The sequence below is a fragment of the Aegilops tauschii genome, chromosome 4 (genome assembly GCF_002575655.3).
Source record: "Aegilops tauschii subsp. strangulata cultivar AL8/78 chromosome 4, Aet v6.0, whole genome shotgun sequence".
In the NCBI taxonomy this organism is placed as follows: domain Eukaryota; kingdom Viridiplantae; phylum Streptophyta; class Magnoliopsida; order Poales; family Poaceae; genus Aegilops; species Aegilops tauschii.
The window spans coordinates 457,303,080-457,323,076 of NC_053038.3; the positions used below are offsets into that span (position 1 = coordinate 457,303,080).

General features: G+C 46.0%; 2 protein-coding genes across 4 annotated transcripts; both read left to right on the forward strand.

The window, feature by feature from the left end:
- The first annotated feature begins 759 nt into the window (after positions 1-759).
- LOC109763703 (acireductone dioxygenase 2) lies at positions 760-8,751 on the forward strand. Of its 2 annotated transcripts, XM_073496908.1 has the most exons (9): positions 770-914; positions 2,067-2,178; positions 2,301-2,395; positions 2,524-2,638; positions 2,767-2,891; positions 3,320-3,390; positions 3,567-3,591; positions 4,910-5,287; positions 7,840-8,751. In XM_073496908.1, the coding sequence occupies exons 1-9, from the start codon at positions 897-899 to the stop codon at positions 8,551-8,553; spliced, it is 1,653 nt and encodes a 550-aa protein (XP_073353009.1). In that variant the 5' UTR covers positions 770-896; the 3' UTR covers positions 8,554-8,751. The 2 variants fall into 2 exon arrangements, with proteins under 2 accessions (XP_020178152.1, XP_073353009.1); XM_020322563.4 differs by lacking the exons at positions 4,910-5,287; positions 7,840-8,751 and having other exon boundaries at positions 760-914; positions 3,494-3,853.
- LOC109763692 (heat stress transcription factor A-2d) lies at positions 5,979-7,859 on the forward strand. Of its 2 annotated transcripts, none has more exons than XR_012182408.1 (2): positions 5,979-6,834; positions 7,555-7,618. XR_012182408.1 is itself a non-coding variant. In XM_073496909.1 (2 exons), the coding sequence occupies exons 1-2, from the start codon at positions 6,268-6,270 to the stop codon at positions 7,573-7,575; spliced, it is 336 nt and encodes a 111-aa protein (XP_073353010.1). In that variant the 5' UTR covers positions 5,980-6,267; the 3' UTR covers positions 7,576-7,859. The 2 variants fall into 2 exon arrangements, 1 of the variants encoding a protein (XP_073353010.1); XM_073496909.1 differs by having other exon boundaries at positions 5,980-6,582; positions 7,555-7,859.
- Positions 8,752-19,997: the final 11,246 nt, after the last annotated feature.

Genomic DNA, 19,997 nt, shown 5'->3' on the forward strand with positions numbered 1-19,997 from the left:
TTTTATCTTTTTGCTACGAGCACCTCGAATGTCCAAACACTCCAAAAATATGGCAAACACCACACATTTGAGCATCTTGCATAAAAAATGATCAGATTCTTTTTACTTTTTCTACTATTTTATTTTATTTTTACAATTCATCGGTGTAGATAAGCCCGACACCGAATTAAATTAGTGGGAAATGACTAGAGCACGAGGCATCACCGCACCAGTACAAGTACAAGGAGGCATGCAGCATGGCGTCCATGCATGCGGCTAGATGACGTGTACCCTTTGAGCGGTTCATCCTGTCCAACGTGAAAAAAAATGTCCACGTGCATCGAACCGGACAATAGGCCAGCCCACACTGCCCATGCCATCACGTTTCATGCAGCGGGAGAATATTTTACGGGGACATGGCAAATTTCGCATCCAACCCGCCGGTAGCCGAGAATTACAACCTTGATCAGGGAAAATCCTTGCAAACCGGATATTTTGAAGAAGAATCTTGCAGACAACCTTTTCTTTTCTTGACAAAAGAACACAATGAAAATCAATCGTTGAAGATGGCTCCAAGAAGTTTACCACACACACAGACGGAAAAACCGACCAAGACCTAGAACAAGAAGCCGCGTTTCACTTTTCTTCATCGAAATAACACCCGAAATAATAAGGCCGAAAATATTGACCGCAGAGAAAAAAATACATAGCAGGGGCCTACATCGAAATTGAGCAAATCTCAGTGTCCTTATCCGCAAAAGCCCAGAGTCGCGTTAAGCCAAAGCGGTTCATAAGAAACGCACATCCACCTCCCAAACGCACATCCACCTCCCCTGTTTCTCCAGCTTCGAGGTTTTCCAGGGAGAGGAAGGAAGGCAGAGAGAGCAGGGCGCTTGAGACTGCAAGAGGCCGCCGCCATGGAGAACGAGTTCCAGGTACGGGGATCCCTCCTTCCCAGTCCAACTTTGCGCTTCTGTTTCTGCCCTAGGATTTAGAGGGGTCGCTGCGTCTAGAAAGCGGAAGATTCCTTCGTTTCGAGGCGCGATTCGTGAAGGTTTTCCTTGATTTTGATCTGCTCAGCACGAGGGTTTGGGTAGGAATAGGCGATTGAAGCCTACGCATAGTCGAACGCTGGAAGAAGGTGGGATTGGGATTTCCTCCCTCCAGAGATTGGGGGTCAGCAGATTTTAGGATGGAGACCATACATGTTGGAGTGTACACTTTAGATTGCTAGATTAGATGTATGCAACTTCAATTAATCGGTTTTCCGGCTCAGATTTGAAACTGGGAGATTTCAGATGTGTAGCATGAGTTGCTCATCTGTCTTCCATTCCCCTGTTGGAGTATACCAGTACCCACAGATCACAGATGGACATATTGAGATGGAAAAACCTTCAGTAATGTGAACGTAAAGCTTTTAGCAAACCTGCTTTAAATAGTCATACTTTTTGTAGCATGAAATGATCATTGATGGTAATACTCCTTGTTTATTAGAGAGTTCTGCACTATCACTGTCACATACAAATCTTTCCACCCTTCTTCTGGTGATAATAGTAAGTAAGTAGAAAAGGCCTCTTCAAACTTGCTGGCACTTGGGTGCTTGATGTAGTCTCATACAACAACTGTATGAATACTGGTTTAGCCATTTCCCCTTACATCCACTTGTTGTAGAGTTGTTGTTCCAGGGGCAGGATGAAGCTTGTCAAATGTCAATCTGTCTAGTGCGTTGTAAATTACGTTGATTTTGCAACTAAGTCGGCTGCTGTTACGAGAAATTCCATTATTGCTGAGGCTGCGGCTACCACTGCATAGTCAGAAGAGAAGTTGTAAATCACATGGTCTGTAAGAATGTAGACCTGTACCACACGCCAAATCCTCTGTATCTATCTATGTGTTACCCCTCCCCCAGCCAAATGGCAAGGCTATTTTACAGGAGTAAAAATTTATGATCTGTAGACTTCTGCAGCTAGTTATGCTGAAGGAAGATCCATGTAAACCATTGTAGATGCTTAAAGCTAATTCATGTTATAATTAGCTTCCTGCATAACTATAATACAATATCTTTTGCATGGCCATTGCTTACTTAGGATGGCAAGGAGGAGGTCATCCAAGCATGGTACATGGATGACAGTGAAGAGGACCAGAGGCTCCCTCACCACCGTGAGCCCAAAGAGTTCATTCCTCTTGCCAAACTTTCAGGTCTGTGCATTTGCTGCTCAAATCATTTGCTCTAGTAGTATAGTTCTGTTTTTGAACTGTAGTAAAACTAGTGCTGGTAAACCTGCTGGATGCTAAAAACTGTGCATATTTTCAATGCTCAGAATTAGGTGTTGTAAGCTGGAACCTGAATGCTGATAACTGGGAGAAAGACGAGAATCTCAAGAAAATCCGTGAGGCCAGGGGATACTCCTATGTGGTTTGTCATTGATCCCTTTTTGGCTACTTACTGTTCCGTGTTTCCATTTTGGTTGTCAAAGCTTAAAATGTATGCAAGTAGTAGAAACAATCAAATATGACAGACATGTTCTGTTTTTCCTCTTGCAGGACATCTGCGACGTATGTCCTGAGAAGTTGCCAAACTATGAGGCCAAGCTGAAGAATTTCTTTGAAGAGCACTTGCATACTGATGAAGAGATACGCTATTGTCTTGAGGGCAGTGGTACGCCTTCTTTATCTTTTTGGGGGCATTTTGGATGAGAAAGCTATAAACTGTTTTATTTCCAGTAATAATCATGGTGGCATTGTGTTTTAACCTGCTTTACCTATTTGTTTTCTTATGTTGTCCAGGATACTTTGATGTGAGGGACCAAAACGAACAGTGGATCCGTATAGCAGTTAAGAAAGGTGGCATGATTGTTTTGCCTGCAGGAATGTATCACCGCTTTACATTGGATAGTGACAACTACATCAAGGTATCTTTAACTTTCTTCTTTTGCTCCCAGCATGAAGTGTTGGTCTCCTTAAAACTTGCATATACTGAATGAATTAAAATGACTGAACTCCGTATTCTTTTGTCAAGTTGCCTGTAATTTACTTCTGTGAATGAATTAGTAATAGCTTTCAATAATTTGAATTCGACAACAGTACTGTTACTTATCTTTAGTCTCACTGCACATAATTCTAAATACGTAGTTATTTTTTTTTCGTTTTTATTTAGAACAATTACTGCTCTGTCTTGTACCATCTTTGTGAAGTTAACTACCAGCCGAGTCCTTTCATTGATCATAGATTCATATCATAAAGAATTAAAGATCTTTTCCTTTTCCATACTCCACGCAATAAGGAACATCATTCTAATACGGACATCTGAAACTTATATTTTGCTTACTATGTTGTGCAGGCAATGCGGCTCTTTGTGGGAGAGCCTATCTGGACGCCATACAACCGTCCCCATGACCATCTCCCAGCTAGGTACTTTCCAGGGTCTTCAGATCTCTTCCTTGCCTTTATTTCCCTTATAACCACCCACTATTCTCCCTTGTTCTTGCCTGATGTAACCGCGGCATGATTTCAGAAAGGAGTATGTCGACAAGATTATCAACAGAGGTGGGAACCAAACTGTTGAAGCTCGTTGATGGCTTCTACAGTGTTCGGCAGCGAGCGGAGTCTTCTGTATGTATCTACATATCACACCAAAAGTTACCGAATAAGATGTGTGTGATTGGCTTTCGCCGTGTACTCGTACCAGCATCGATCATGTATCAGTTGTGTGGTTAGTTTGCGCCATACCCGCTCGAAAATCTTTGCTGAAACTTCTTCGCCTGGCGATGATGCCTACATTGAATAATAATGATCCAGTGTCAGCAACGGTGTAACGAAAACAGATGCATGTTCGTCTAAATCTGTGGGAAATGTTGCGTGATAATTGCTGAAAGCTATGCCTGTGTTCATGATCAATCCCCTACCTGATCTCGCGTTAATACTTTTCGTGTCTCACCTGCTGACCTTGTGTCCTTGTCCCGTCGTATTCAGAGGTTTGCAATTGTACTGTGATAAGTTAGTTTGTCCACACGTCTATAAACACTCTTATTGCTGTGGGCTGTACGGAGAAGGGAAGCTGCTAGAGCAAATTGTACTGTGAGTTGTACTATGAGAGTGACTGAACATGTTTCTGTCCATTCCTAGAGCCGACTTCCGGCACTGGTTTCCGGTCCCCTCCGTTGAGAACAGTTCCCAAGCATACTCCCATGAACTATCATCATCATGTCTCTTGAGGCTGTTTGGTTTGATGCCAATATTTGGCATGCCGATGTGTTGACCGAGTCTAAAATTTTAGCTATTAATTCGTTGGCTACCAAATTTCCTTGCCAATATCTAGAAAAGTCGCCAACTTTTACCAATTGTTAGCTTGGCAAAATGCCAAATCTTGACACCAAACCAAGTTCTGGGGTTCTTCAAATGTCTGCGGACACGTCTGGGCGTGTCCGTGGACATCCGACCAGACGGACATCATCCAACCATATCCTTCAAATAAGGCGGACACTTAGACATCCAGCCGGGCGTACATCATCCAATCGTATCCCTTAAATAAGGCGGACACGAGACATCGAGCCGGGCGTACATCATCCAACCATATCCCTCAAATAAGGTGGACACCGAGACATCGAGCTGGGCGTACATCATCCAACCATATCCCTCAAATAAGGTGGACACCGAGACATCGAGCCGGGCGTACACCATCCAACCATATCCCTCAAATAAGGCGGACACTGAGACATCCGACCGGGTGGACACCATCCAACCCTATCCCTCGAATAAGGCGGACACCGAGACATCCGACTGGGTGGACACCATCCAACCCTATCCCTCACATAAGGCGGACACCGAGAAATTCAACGATGATTCATACTAGTTCATTGATTTTTTTACAATGTAAAAGATCGCTTAAAACAACTAAAACCTACTCTAGTCCTACTCCTCCCTGTCGAAGGTGAGGTCGACGACCCCTGCGCTAGAGTCGCCGGCCTTGACATCGTTGACCACTGGGGCGAACCAAACGGTCGACAGTGTGGACGCTTTGCACGGACGTGTAGACCGCCTGGTTCACGTCAATGTGCTCCAGGTTCCACTAGGAGCATCGGAACAACGGTGGCATCCCCGTGCTTCGCCTCCAATTGTGCCACGGCCACGGCGTCCGAGGGAGAAGATAGTGGAGTGTGAACTGGGAAGAGCTGGGTGGACTGTGAAAACGCACGGGCGCCGACTGAGTTTTGGATGGGTTCGGGTGTCGGACGCCAACGGCGTACGTCCTGACTCCCCTAGAGAGCTCCCCCGATTTGTCGCCGGCCTAAGGGGTTTCAGACGTCCGGTCCGAAATGAGGGTCTGAATTGGAAGACTAAAAGTGTCACGCAGACACATAGAGCATGATTGGTTCGATGCCAAAAGTTGACATGCCAATATTTGGCAAATGCCAAATTTTGGCTAGTGATTGGTTGGCTACCAACTTTTCTTCTCAACCTCACAAAAAGTTGCCAACATTTGGCAACTTTTGATTTTGCCAAATGTTGGCTTGCCAAATATTGGCAATGCCAATTGTCGGCATCAAACCAATTATGCTCATAGGGGCAATTTGGTGAGCCGGATTGAAGATGCCCTAATAATAAAGTGTACAAAATGAATTATGAAGCGATCATTTGAGGCATCATTCTACACAGAAAGCGACAAAATTGGGCAGATGCATCTCACCGTACCAACAAACAGAGATATGACATGAGCACTATACTTGAGAGGCGGCTCTTTTTTCCTTTTCCTTTCCAGAGAACACACGAACAAGCCCGGGAGAAAAGCAACAACTTCTGTGTCCCGGGACGCCGAGTATCCGACCCGGAGTATCGTCTCGCTGCAAGTTGCAGCCAATCACGAGCTCGGAAATATGGCATATGAAATTTGTCGCCGTCGGCCGCCTGGCGCACCCGCGTGTCTGTCGACCGCCGATTGGTCGCCTCGCCCACTTGCGCCGGGCGCGGCAACCTCAGCCACACCCGCACCAACCCGCCCGCGCTAGCTGCGACCCGGCCCCGGCGTCCAGAAGCTTCCGAGCCGGCCGGTCATGAACGCGCCGCGCGGCCCAGAACCTTCCGTCCCAGCCCCCGTCCCGTCGCGCTCGCTCCCGTACTCGGCAGGAGTATTTATCAGCGAGCACCGCCCACTTTCCCGCGGAAGGAAAGCAGCCAGCCAAAGACCACCTGCGTTGCGTGCCACTGTGCTACCCAATTCTTTGGTTCTTTGGATTCTTCCGTTTGCGACAGGAGATCGCTGGTTGTTTGCTTGCTCGGCCACGAGGAGGAATGGACCGGGTGCTGCTGCCGGTGAGGGTGAAGGAGGAGTGGCCGCCGCCGCCGCCGGAGGAGGAGGAGGAGGAGTTGGAGCACGGGGGCCTGGCGCCGCGGCCGATGGAGGGGCTGCACGAGACTGGCCCGCCGCCGTTCCTGACCAAGACGTTCGACCTGGTGGCGGACCCGGCCACCGACGGCGTCGTCTCCTGGGGCCGCGCCGGGAACAGCTTCGTCGTCTGGGACCCGCACCTCTTCGCCGCCGTGCTGCTCCCGCGCTTCTTCAAGCACAGCAACTTCTCCAGCTTCGTCCGTCAGCTCAACACCTACGTGAGTATCTCCTCTCCTGGCCTGCCTCCTCCTCTGGTTGCCTAGTAAGGTTACTCAGTCATTACTTGTTCAGTTAACCTCCACTTGCGAGACGCTTGCTTGTGTTGTTGCAATTACAATCTTGCATTTGTAGAACCAAGATTTTAGCCGAGTCGCTCGAGCAAGAGATGACCCAAAAATGATATAATATCAGGGCAACATTTGGTGCTCGTCTTACAACTGTGGTGACTATGGTGGTCACCATGAATATTGGTATGCATCTGATTCTGGAATGACATAAACATACAAAAACAAATATATAAGATGGTTCAGTTTGGTAGTTGTGTACGAATTATGAAAGAAGAGTAACATTTATAGCTTCTCTTAGCATCTAGCGGTAAGCGGTTCTATATGGCAGTGAACTTTACTAGTTGCCGGCATGTTTTTTGTGTGTGTTGGTGTTGGCTGTGTGCATCCAGAGGCCGGGTGTATACTCATTGTGTTTTGTATCCGCTTGATGCTTCATTTTGAACTAATAAAATCCACCCTTTGTCGAAAAAATTCATGGCAGTGAACTATGTTACTGTGATTCTCTTCCCTTTGTGTAAATCTTGTATATCTACAATTGATCAGCAAAGAAGCTGCAAACTAGAATTATTTGTTTTTTGCCTCTGGTTTGAAGGGTGAACATAGCTTGATCTTCAACAGACTACGATAGCTATGGTACTAGTACTCCTACTAGGATAGATAGGATCCTTCAATATCTCTGCCACTATCTGCTTACGTAAAGTCATGGAGAATCATTGGATTCGATGGAAAAATGAGGTTGGGGCCAATCCTTTGGCAGAGGCATGTGCATAGAACCTTATTTCCTGAATTCTTCTTGATACTTGAGAACAAGGAGATGCTGGGAAGCTGAATAGCCTGCCTCTTCTTGACGAACATATTTAATTTCTGACATGGTCTTTCTCCAACTTCTTACTGTGTTGCTAGATGGATCAAGACACCGGCTGAAGCTACAAGAACCTGCTTATTTGTTCTAGAAGACTCCTTTCATCACCATCAAGCAATATAGTATACTACTACCTATTCTTCCACTACTTATAAATTTGGGCATAACACTATGTGAAACCTACCATTTTATATGTTGTGAAGTATGCCATGCTAGTTGAGCTTTGCTGCTTGTGGCTTCTGAACTTGAGCTAACTGCAGTTGTTCTGCTACTCTTTGTGTTTCTCGAAACTAAAATAAATATGTGACTTGTTCTGCAATTTGCAGGGTTTTAGAAAGATCGATCCAGACAGATGGGAATTCGCGAACGAGGGTTTCATTCGGGGCCAGAGACAGCTTCTAAAGATGATAAAGAGAAGGAGACCATTGTCCTATCTCCCTTCACCACAACATCAGGCCCTTGGCTCCTGCCTCGAGGTTGGCCAGTTCGGATTGGACGAAGAAATCGAAGTGCTAAAGCGCGACAAGAACGCCTTACTCGAAGAGGTGGTGAAACTGAGGCAGGAGCAGCAGAGCAGCAGAGCTGACATGCGAGCCATGGAAGAGAGGCTGCACCGCGTCGAGCAGAAGCAGCTCCAGATGATGGGTTTCCTGGCAAGAGCAATACAGAACCCTGACTTCTTTCTTCAGTTGATCCAGCAACAAGATAAACTGAAGGATCTTGAGGACGCTTATTCGAACAAGAGGAGGAGGTCCATCGACGTAATGCCGTTCCTTGGCCCTGAGGGGGCCAGTCAGAGTGAGCCACTCGAGTCCACATTCATATTTGAGGACAGGGAATTTTCAGAGCTGGAGAATTTAGCCATGAACATTCAGGGGATCAGGAAGGGCATGGAGGGTGACAGAGGTGGTCGGGATCAAGGCTGCGGTGAGGCCGAACTGACTGACGACTTCTGGGAGGAGCTGCTGAGTGAAGGAATGAGGGATGAAGCTGAGATGGTAGAGCTGGAAAGGAGGAGATCTAGATATGTCGACGCGTAGCGCAAAGTATGGGTCATTTAAGTAACAGCGATCCAAAATCTACCAGAATTCATAACCATTTAATCTATATACCATTGTATTGATAGCTGTATTGTATATTGTAGTGCTAATTCATAGTCATAGACTGATTGTATTGCGGTTCCACACCGATTATGTGGTAGTATATATCTAGTCGTATAAAAACTATCCCTGGATTCTCATCGGCAGTTTTCTACTCTGATGATCTTTGTTCATACTCAGGCCTGCTGAATGAATGATTGTTCTTGGTTTAGAATCTGCAACCGAAGCCTTTTGCCTGGTGTGCCTAGTGTGCCTAGTGTGCACTGTAATCATTTAATCTATATAACCATTGCATTGATAGCTCTACTGTATGTTGCAGTGTTAATATATAGTGATAGAATGGTTGTATTGCAGTTCCTGGTATGTGGCATAATAAAAGGCTGTCTCTTAATTCTTATCGACAATTTTCTGAACCCTGATGTTCTTAGTTCATGCCCGGGCCTGTCCGAATGGAATGATCGTTTCTTGGTTTTTGAAATTGCAACTGAAGCTTTTCTGCGAGGTGTACATTGTACTTGATATATTTTGACGAATGCCAGACGAACTAAAGCACAATTCCCCATGCATATGTGTGGATAAGAGGGAACCTTGCAAAATGATGCTGTTTAAACCTGAAATTTACATATACTCGGACTAGCCAAAATACCATTATGATTCTTATTATGACATTGAAGATGTTTCAGAAAAAAATTTGACAATCAGATAAAATTGAGAAAATCAGAAAAAGTTACTTATCTTTTTTATATACTCAACTAAGTTAAAGAAAATAAAGGAAAACAGTTCAAAATAAATAATTAGAATAATAATAATAAGTGTGTTATTTATGAAAAATGATTATTTTGAAGTGGATTATTAAATGAAGCCGTACAAATATTTAGGAAAAATGCAAATTGAAGGAAAATTAAAAGAATATTTTAGAAAAAACCCAGGAATAATCCATGTGAGTAATTAAAATATGGGAATTCAAAATTTTATTGCTATGCATTTTTAGAATTTCCCTTTTTTGTATATTTACCTGAATATTCATGTTTTGCCCTAAATTTCCCTATTTTTCTGATTGGATTTCAACTCTTCCTACTGAGTAGGCGGACACATGTGAGAAATAACTTCCATGTCATCATCAGAACCGCCTTCAGTAGAGCAAACGACCAAATCTAGATGTTATTGACATCCGAGAGACCATTTTTTTTTCAGCACTTGAGTTGAAGGGACCAAACTTAATTAGACCATGGTATTGCTTGAGAAACCCGATATATCCTAAATTCCTTATGAAAATGACAGTCTAACACCCTTCAAATAAAATAAATAAATCAAACGCAATATGTTTCAGCTGATTCTCCTAAATTGAATTGCAACACAAGTTCTCCTACACAGGAAACACTGTGTGCATAACCAATGATCTGGATAACGGAAGAGAACTAACTTATTCTTAATAAATCAATCAATCAATCAAAAGTAATATACACATAGGTCAGCCTGTCCTTGCCAATCGAATTGGTACACAAGTTGTCCTGCCTGCACAGAAAGTGCGGAGAGAATAACCGCGTCATAAACTGGATAACGAAAGAGAACTAACTTATTCTTGATATGTCACCGGAATATATTCCTATTAGAGCATAAATAAGTAGCAATGGAGATGAGGCTACTCTTTTCTCTTTCTACATAACCATATCCTCCTGTGAACTAAACCACATACCGTATATACTCCATCCAGTTGAAAATATAGTGCATGTTAGATTTATCCTAAGTCAAAATTTGTAAAGTATGACAAAGTTTTTTTAATAAACTAATATTAACATTTATACGCCATGAAAATATATTTCATGAAGAATCTGATGATATTGATTTGGTGTTGTATATGTTGATAATTTTTCTTTCCCAAAACTTAGTCAAAGTTTACAAATTTTGACTTGAGGTAAAACTAATAGTATGCACTATTTTTGTTAACACAAAGAGAGTACTACACATGCTTGCTTGTGCTACTACATGGCCAGCCAAAAGGGCGACACGTACACGCGAATTTCACTCGAAAAGAGCTCACCCGAATCAGCTCCAAATTTAGGCGTGCGACCTTTCGGAAAGCCCCCAAGCATATGTTAATCTTGGTCTGCAGCGGCGTGGTATCTGATATGGGTGGGTGAGTGAGCGAGTGAGCACGCCGTGTTCCCCTTTCCTTCCTCCTTCCTTGGGACCACTCCACCCCCCACCTTTGAATTATTCTCGCGCATCAGCAGCTTTTGTATATCTAGCTAAGCGGACTAGTCATTAGCCACGGGAAACGCTCCATAAAAAGCCCTAATCACCCGCCCCACACCAGCAACCCAACAAGCTCCCGTCCCCTAATTAACCCCCTCCCTCCCCCTCTCCCTCTCTCATAGCTCTCTCTCTCTCTCTCTCTCTCTCTAGCTATCAAGATGATAGGTGGCAATTATGGCTTCGTTTGTGCACCACAAGTAGATGAAGCTGCCAGCATGATCTGAAAGCTAGCTATGTTGCATGTTGATCTTGATGGTCATCTCCATCAAGATTGAAGACCATGGGCATGGCTGCAATCAGGTCATGTGGCAGCTTCATTTTCTCATGGTAGTACACCCAGCTCGATGATGATGAAACGCTAGAGGCCGGCCGGCAGGTTTGCATCAGCTTCTCCCCAGCAAGATCTACGAGAGGAAACAAGCCCACCGTCCAGGTAAGCTCAGCAGAAAAGGTAGGGTTTTCAGGAGGGGGGAAGAAGACATGCATATGCAGATAAGGACGATGACCTAGATGCACGTTGATGCAATATTCTTGGTTAATTGCTTGTGTATTGTTTAGGGAGTGCAAGAATATGTCTATATTGATGTTACATGTCGACCAAATCTGGTCATTTTCAGGTGCGATTTGATATATGGCATCCTATATGTTTCACCATTTTAATTAGCAGTGATGGGTACCGTGCCCGCAAGAAACTGTGGGATCTGATTAGATGAAGAAGCAATCAGGTAAGAGATCACTATCTTATCATAGTGTCCCTGCCCGTGCTAGAATAGGGCTGAATAATATAAATATATACTATAACATACTCCTACACTTCACCAATCCATACATGCGTGTGGGACGTGCATATATACACACATGTATTACATTTAGAGTTGCTTCTACCCAAATCCAACATCGAGGTCACGCGAGTTCATACGAGAGCTCATGAATTGTAATAATTTCATTTGTTTTTCTGCGTTAGTAAATTGATGCATGATATTTGGAGATATCATTAATGGTTTCTCCCAAAATTTGAGGTCTTTGAGGTCTTCTTTATATTAGGGTTGTTACTTGCATCGCAAAGGGCCCGGACCTGTGTAAAATCTCTGCCCCGTGTTTGTCTTGTAACCCAAGGTTACGTCCCATTGTCATACAAATCCATGTACGTTACAATACCACTGTTTGGTACTTTGCAAAGTTCCATTGACACTATCTAGCTTTCTCTTCGAAGCAGACATCAACAAGCTCACCACGAGCATGAAGTTCCTCCTTGATCATCCTAAAATGCATCTCTGTACCTATTTGGGTTCTTCATTTCCCTCGCACGGGAGGCTTTGCACATGTTGAAGAGGTTGTTGAAGGCACATACAAATGAACTCTTCTCTTTCTTGTCCATTGGAGGGAAGCTCGTTGGAGCACTTATTGGAGGAGCACCAGCACCATGGAAATTTGTGGTTGTTGGGTCAATGTTGAGAACCAGAGTGTAAGTGACCCTATCTTCCATTCTTGGTTGCAAACTTTCTTCTTATTCTTGACCGGTGGTTTGAAGGGTCCACATTGCATGATCAAGTATTGGTGACGAAGAGCGGGATACACCTTCTTCTCAAATAGAGCTTGGAGAAATGGTCCATAGACACAATACTTCTCCAACACACAATTTCTCTACTCTAGAAATTTGAAGCTATCTTCTCCTTCTAATGAGCAAACACTGGAAGATCAATTACAATGTTCTAGATCTCACTAGAGTCACCAACCTTTGGAGCAGTAGTCAAACGAAAGATGCGGCGGAAGCAATCATACTTGGGTGCCAAATTCCCTATGTGCCCATGACAAAGATCTGATTGGTGGGATAGCAAACAGAGAGAGAACGACCTTTGTCCTATTGACTTCATCTACAATACGAGCGTATCCATCATTTGACTTAATATGGAGCATGCAGCAGGTGATTTCACTAAACTCGGACATAGATGCTTGACACTTTTGGTTGCCGATCATCCAATGAAAGGTCATTCCATCATAATGATCAAAGTTGATAGAGGCAAATAATTAGAAGACAAGCTCCTCACTATATCCATAATCAAAGGTCAAGAATTCGAGGAGCCCCATACGTTGGGTAGGGTACACATCTGGATCCTTGTTGGGTTTATTGCGAATGTACTCAACATCAACGACATTGTGAGGGGAAATCTTGTGCTTCTTAGGCAACATTACTAGTTCATAATTTTTGTGTTGAGTATGATTCCAAAACCTCCGGTCCACATCGGGATCTTGACCACGAACATTTGGATTAGTCAAGCAAAGATCACGATATTGATGCTTCTTGGAATAGTTTTCCTCTTCCTCTTCTTTCTCTATCTCATCCTCAAACTCTTGCTCAATATTCTCATGCTCAACCTCATCATTTGGATCCACATACATTGGGAAAAAAGTAGAAAATAATTAGACCCTCTATCAATAGTATAAGGCCCACCAAACGTTGTAGTCCAGTTCTAGGCTAAGGCCCAATTAACCTATCCTTCCATCTCGTACACTCTTCCGTTGAGAAGGCGGATCCATCTACACTAAACTTGGGCATTGTCCGGGCCGAGCTTAGTTCGGGTCGGGCTTTGTAAAGCACGACCTCAAATTCTCAAGCCCGAGCCCGACCTGAAACACATGAATGGTGCCCTTTTTACTAAAATATTGATCTTTGGGATATTTGAAATAATATCGATATTTGTAACAAAATAATGATTTATGCCCTGTCCAGGCTTATTTTCTGCTTTCGGGCCGGGCTTCGGGCGGAATAGCTGAGGCTGAGCCCGGCCCGGATGTCGGGCTGTCCGGGCCGAGCCGTCCATGTCTGGCTCTACTATACACCACCATGGCAATAGCAATAGTGAATGTCGATGACAGGGAAAGGACAGACTAGAATAGTTGTTAAATAAATTGTAGTGAAAGCAATGAATCTCCACTAGCTATGAAAACGAGGAACCAAGTACAATTCTTTGGTCTCGTTCTTATATGCATGTGCATATTTACCCTCTAAAATGAGTTGAGCATAGGAGGAACTATGCTCAAATTTAACAGGTAGAGGTGAGGCTTGAACCTGGCCCGGCCAGTAAACCCACATGCTAACCAGTAAGACTCCATGCCTTTCTCCACACCCTCTTTTTTTTGCGAGAGAACTTTCTTTGCGAGAATTTCTCTACACCCTCTAATAGGAGCGACACTAGTAAGGGCATCTTCAAGGGAGACCTGTAAAACACCGGTATATGTCCAGCCGGACACATTTGTTCACTTTTGCAATCCAATGGGACCTGCATTAGTTTGGAAAAGCTGTCCGGACGTCCAAATTCCGGTATTTTGGAGACAAAAGTAGGGGAGCTTTGGCGGAGTCCAGATATGCAATCGACCAATCACATGCATGGTCTATCTCTTCTCTCTCTTCTCCCATCCGCATATGCATGATCCCCTCTTCTCTCTCCTCTCCCAACCCACAAATATTCCACCACATGCATGGTCCCCACCTACCTTTTCTTCTCCCAGCCGGATACTTTGCAATTAGAGTTAGACCTCGCGTATCATGTCCGCGGACCCTGTCCGGACATAAAAACAGACATATACCGAAGAAATTTACAGGTCAGTGTTGGAGATGCCCTAATGGCTAAATCCTTGGAACTCATTGGAAATCATTATTTGGAAATGTGAAAATATATGATCGAAACCTAACATAATCTGAATTTTAATGAAACAATAATATGTATACCCTAGATCACAAACGAATTTGTAAGAGTGGGCCTAAAACATCTGGCAGGTTGTCCGGGGCAAGCACACGGCCGGTGACCAGATCCGTAAGCGGAATGGCCTCGGTTCGGTCCTTTGCTTGCTCTGTAGTCAAAGGGAAGACACTAATCATATATTCTTCGCCTGTGTCCTTGCAAAAATTTTATGGGCCTGCATCTGGTTGTGACTGGATGTTACTTGGGCTCCAGTGTCCTTCGCTGAGCTGAGGACCTTGGTTGCACAATTATCGAGTGCTATGAGACGCTTGTTCTGGTTTGATTTTGCTGGGATGGGCTGGACCCTTTGGGTAACGAGGAACAAGTTTACTGTCGAGCATATTTTTCCTAACAAACCTGTTGATTGCTTATACAAATTGTCTTCTTTTCTTCACCAGTGGAAACTATTAACTAAGAAGGGCGACCGCGAGAAGACAGACTTGCTCATTGCTCAAGTTCGATGCATGGCTGCCTCCCTCTTCCAGCGTGACCAGCTATGCCCAGTTTGGTGTTGCCGCGTTATGTCCCCACGTGCACTTAGGTAGTTGGCCTGCGCGCGGTGGTCTCATGTAATCGTCTAACTTCCTGTTTGGTATTCCCCCGCGTGGTCTGGTGAACGTATTCTCATCTTGTTCATTGATGTACGTTGCCATGTGGCTTTATTTATAAAGTCGGGCTATCACCTTTTGTCTAAAAAAACACGGGCCACGAGGCAGATGCGGTCAACAAAGGGGCGTCAAAGGGAGGTTCAAATTGGTCTCCTGGATGGTCAACAAAGGCAGCATGGCGGTGTGGGACCGCGGGTGGATGACTCGGTCTGCGCAATCATGGGGCCAGGTGAGGCAAATGCGGTCTGCTCGGATGGTTCAATTGGTCCGTTGGAGGCAAGCGCTGGGGGAGCTCTGATTGGTTGCTGGGAATCGAGTTCGGTGGAAAGTGTGGTGGGGCCCAACAGGGTTGCGGTTGGGCCTCGGGCGGAGTGTGGCTCAACGCGGATTGGCAACTGTGGCGGGCCCGGTCTGGAGATGCTGCAGCACGATCGCCAGGCTGTCATTGGCTCTCCGGGCGCCGAGGGTGGCGGCGGGCCTAGGGACAGTGCTTTGCAACCCGTGGAGGAGCAGGAATCGCTGTCCACGCCTGGGGCATCGCGGGTTCTCAGGTTCGGGCAGTGGGCCCTAACCATGCAGGAGGAGGAAGCGACAAACGAGCTGGCTGGCTGCGAGATTTGCGAGAGGACCGAGGAGGATCGGATCGCTTCTGCCGGTTCGAGATTGGTGGGATCATGGGCCAGGGAATCAACAATAAGTGGACCCGAGTTGCATGCGGATGGGACGTGCCCATGCACGCAGGATCGTGGGGAGGGCTAGTTTGCGATGAGTCTTTCTGAGCAGGCTGGCACGCCGCTAGCGGGTGCGGCCACGGTTGAGGCGCTTTCGGCCACCACTTCGCCCCAGGATCAGGTTGCCATGATCTGCACGGAACTCAGACAGGCGCTCTCCCCCCTGTTGGCGCAGCCTGTGAGCGGAAATCCCCCTCAGAAGCAACGGAAGCCAAGGCAGAAGCGTGTGCTGGTTTCCTCCCCACGTCGAAGTGTCAGGCTGGCCAAGGGTGGGCGTGCGTCGAAGGCTTCCAAGCAGCAGGCGGTACTCATCAGGAAACTGTGCCTTGCGCACGAGGGAGATGTGATCTCGGATGAGGCTCTTCAAGCCTACGTCGACTTGTTTGACAAGCCACTGGTGGAGAGTCACGTGAAGGCAATTTTGGCCTTGTTCGTTTGGGACTCGGAAGCATTGCCGCTGGTGGGAGATGAGGATGGGGTGATAGTTGGGTCGTAGTGCCGTGGTGCACTAGGGTGGTCATGGTGGGTATTTGGGATGGCTGCACAACCTCCGAAAATTCTGGTGTGGAACGTGCATGGACTTAACTCCACGGCACGGCGTAGCTCGGTTTTCCAGGTAGTGGAGGCGGCTAGGGCTAGCGTTGTTTGCCTCCAAGAGACAAAGATGGAGATCATGTCGGGTGAGCTTGTAAAGCAATCCTTGGGTAATAGATTTGAAGACTTTTACTATGTGCCAGCCGTGGGCACACGTGGTGGTATTCTACTCGCGTGGGATAAAATGGTAGTGTCGGCCTCCAATAGGCATGTCACGGAGAACACAATTACGGCGCTTTTCAAGCAAGGCGAGGTCATGTGGTGGTTGACGGGTGTGTATGGGCCACAGAGCGATGCGGAGAAGGTGGAGTTCTTGCATGAACTTCGAGAGGTGCGAGATCTTCACGCTGGCCCGTGGGAAGTCGTGGGGGATTTCAACCTTTTGGCAAACCCAGAAGACAAGAACAATACAGTGATCAACAGACGAATGATGGCTAGGTTCCGGTCGTTGCTCAATGCCCTAGAACTTAAGGAGTTGTACTTGAATGGAAGGAGGTACACGTGGTCAAACGAAAGGAGAAACCCCACCCTGGAGAAAATTGATCACATTTTTGTTACCAACACTTGGGAGGACATCTTTCCATGAAATTTGTTGACGGCTCTTGGTACGGCAGTCCCGGATCATTCTCCCCTTTTTGTGGATCTGGACGCAGAATTTCACGTGGGCAAGCGCTTTAAATTTGAGAGCTTCTGGCCGAAGGCCGAGGGCTTTCTTGACGTAGTGCAGGAGGCATGGAATGCGGTGCCGTCGGAAGGAAACCCTTTCTTGGCCCTGGATAGCAAGTTTCATGCGACGGCCAAAGCTTTGCAACGGTGGAGTGACAAGTGGATTGGGAATGTTAAGCTTGAAATTTCATTGGCGATGGAGATCATTGGACGGCTTGACAAGGCTGCAGACTCGCGCTAGCTAGCGGACAACGAGCATGGTTTGAGGAAGTTATTGAAGAAGAAGCTACTTGGCCTCTGTTCGCTTGAGCGATCCATTGCGAGGCAGAGATCACGGATTTGGCAACTTAAAGAGGGGGAGGCAAACACGGCTTTCTTCCAGCGACAGGCAAGATACAGGCAAAAGAAGAATGTGATTACTTCTTTAAGCCACGAGGGGGTACTTTACACTGGGCAGGAGAGCATAACGAAGGTGGTGGATGACTACTACGATGCATTGTTCGGTGTTTCGGCTCGGCGGCTGACCTCGGTCAACTTGGACATGCTGGATCTCCCATCTATGGATCTCGCACACCTCGAGGCCCCGTTTGAGGAAGAGGAGGTTGAGAAAATTATCAAAGCAACGCCGTTAGACAAGGCACCAGGCCCAGACGGTTTCACTGGCCATTTCTTTGTATCATGCTGGCACATCATCAAAGATGATTTTATGAAGGCCCTGCGGCAGTTCCATGTGGGAGACATGAGAGGGTTGGCTTCTATTAATAAGGCGCTGGTTTCCCTCCCCAAGATCCAGGGAGCGGTGGATGTGAAAGACTTTAGACCGGTGAGCCTTATAAGTGGACCAGTGAAGATCTTCGACAAAATTTTGGCATCCAGGCTTGCGGATGACCTGCCGAGGTTGGTGGGGCACCAACAGGGTGCATTTGTGCGTGGCAAATCACTACATGACAACTATATGTTGGTGCAATGCACAGCTAGGAGATTGCATGCGTTGAAGCACCCGATAGTCCTTCTTAAACTTGACATCACGAAAGCATTCGATACAATCCAGTGGCCTTTTCTTCTTTAGGTGTTGCAGAGGTTGGGATTCAGAGCGAAATGGATTACGTGGATTTGTGGACTGTTGGCCACCTCCTCCACAAGGATCACGATTAATGGCATGCCTGGTAGGCCGATCTTGCCATGCCAAGGCTTCAGGCAAGGAGGCCCCCTTTCTCCTATGCTCTTCATCTTGTGCATGGAGCCACTGCGAGCTCTTTTCCAGTTTGCAACGGAAAGGGGGCTCCTTGCTCCTTTGGCACGTTCGGGGCTAAAACAACGAGTTTCCATGTTTGCCGACGACGTGGTTGCCTTTCTCAAGCCCAATGAATTGGAAACACGGACTTGTGATGCTATTCTGCGGCTTTTTGACCAGGCCTCGGGATTGGTGGTAAATTGGAGCAAAAGCTTGGCTATACCGATTAGATGCTCGACGGACGAGAGGGATTTGGTTACGAACATCTTGGGCTGCCCCGCTGGCGCGTTCCCGTGCAGATACCTTGGCCTCCCATTAACCCCGAGGAAGCCAACGGCAGCGCAGCTCCAGGATTTGGTGGACAAGGTTGGGGATGCGCTTCAAGATGGCAATGGGGCCCCAAAACCCGCGTCCCCGTGGGTTTTTACCCTATTAGGGGACGGGGATGGGCATCTTTTCATCCCCGCGGGGCTGTGTTGGGCACATTATACAACCCGACACGTTTCGTGGGTTTACACCCGTTTCGGTAGTCCCCGAACCCGAAACCCGGCAATACCCGTGAAATTACATTATTTTTTACCACCGTAATCATCTTACCCCCGAAATCTTAGAGGCCTTGATGTGTTCACAAGATTGGATAATAAACAAATATAAAGGTGTGTCTTTCTTTACATATCATCAGAAAGTTTATCATTATCTTGCTGCAATGTTTCATAAGATGTTCATTACTACTTATTTGATTCTCATAGATGCTGACAACGATTAAGGACAAAGCTTTGGGAGTTGTCTTCAAGACATTCAAGAGGGAATGCAGGTGAAGTACAGGTACATGCAAATTTCATATACTAATCTGCATATTTTTCTCATGTTTAACTTTAGCTTGAGCGAATTTTGATCTTCCCTAGGACATGGCACTTTCATTTGGCATTGGAAGATTTGAAGATGGTCGTTTGGAGGCTTGGAGATGTGAAAGATGCCATGATGATTCCAACTTTAAAGTGATTTGTGAACTATAAGTTCTATTTCAGAACTTATATAGCTCTTGAACCATCTACTATTGTTTTTTGTTGAAATTTACTCAAGTTATGCTGCTGAAATGTGCTTGTTTTGCTGCTGAAATGTTATTCTTTGTCGCCACTATGTTTGTTTAAATATTTTGATTTTATCGTGGGTTCCCCATGGGTTCCCCGAAACCCGATGGGTTTAGGGGACGGGCAAAAAACTAGCCCCGCACACGGTGATGGGGACGGGGATGGGTTTATGATTTTCTCGTGGGGATGGGTTTAGAAAGGCAAAACCCGATGGGTTTCGTCCCCGTTGCCATCTTGAGATGCGCTACCTTTGTGGAAGGCCTCCCTACTCCCAAAGAGTAGCCGCATGCTGCTAATCCAATCGGTGCTGTGTGCGATCCCTGTGTCCTCCATGCTGGCGTTGGATTTGCCTGCAAAGACAATTTCTGCGCTATCTAAGATTTGTCGTGGGTTCTTGTTGTGTGGGAAGAAGGAGGCCCGTGGAGGAAACTGCTCGGTATCATGGGAAATGGTGTGTAGGC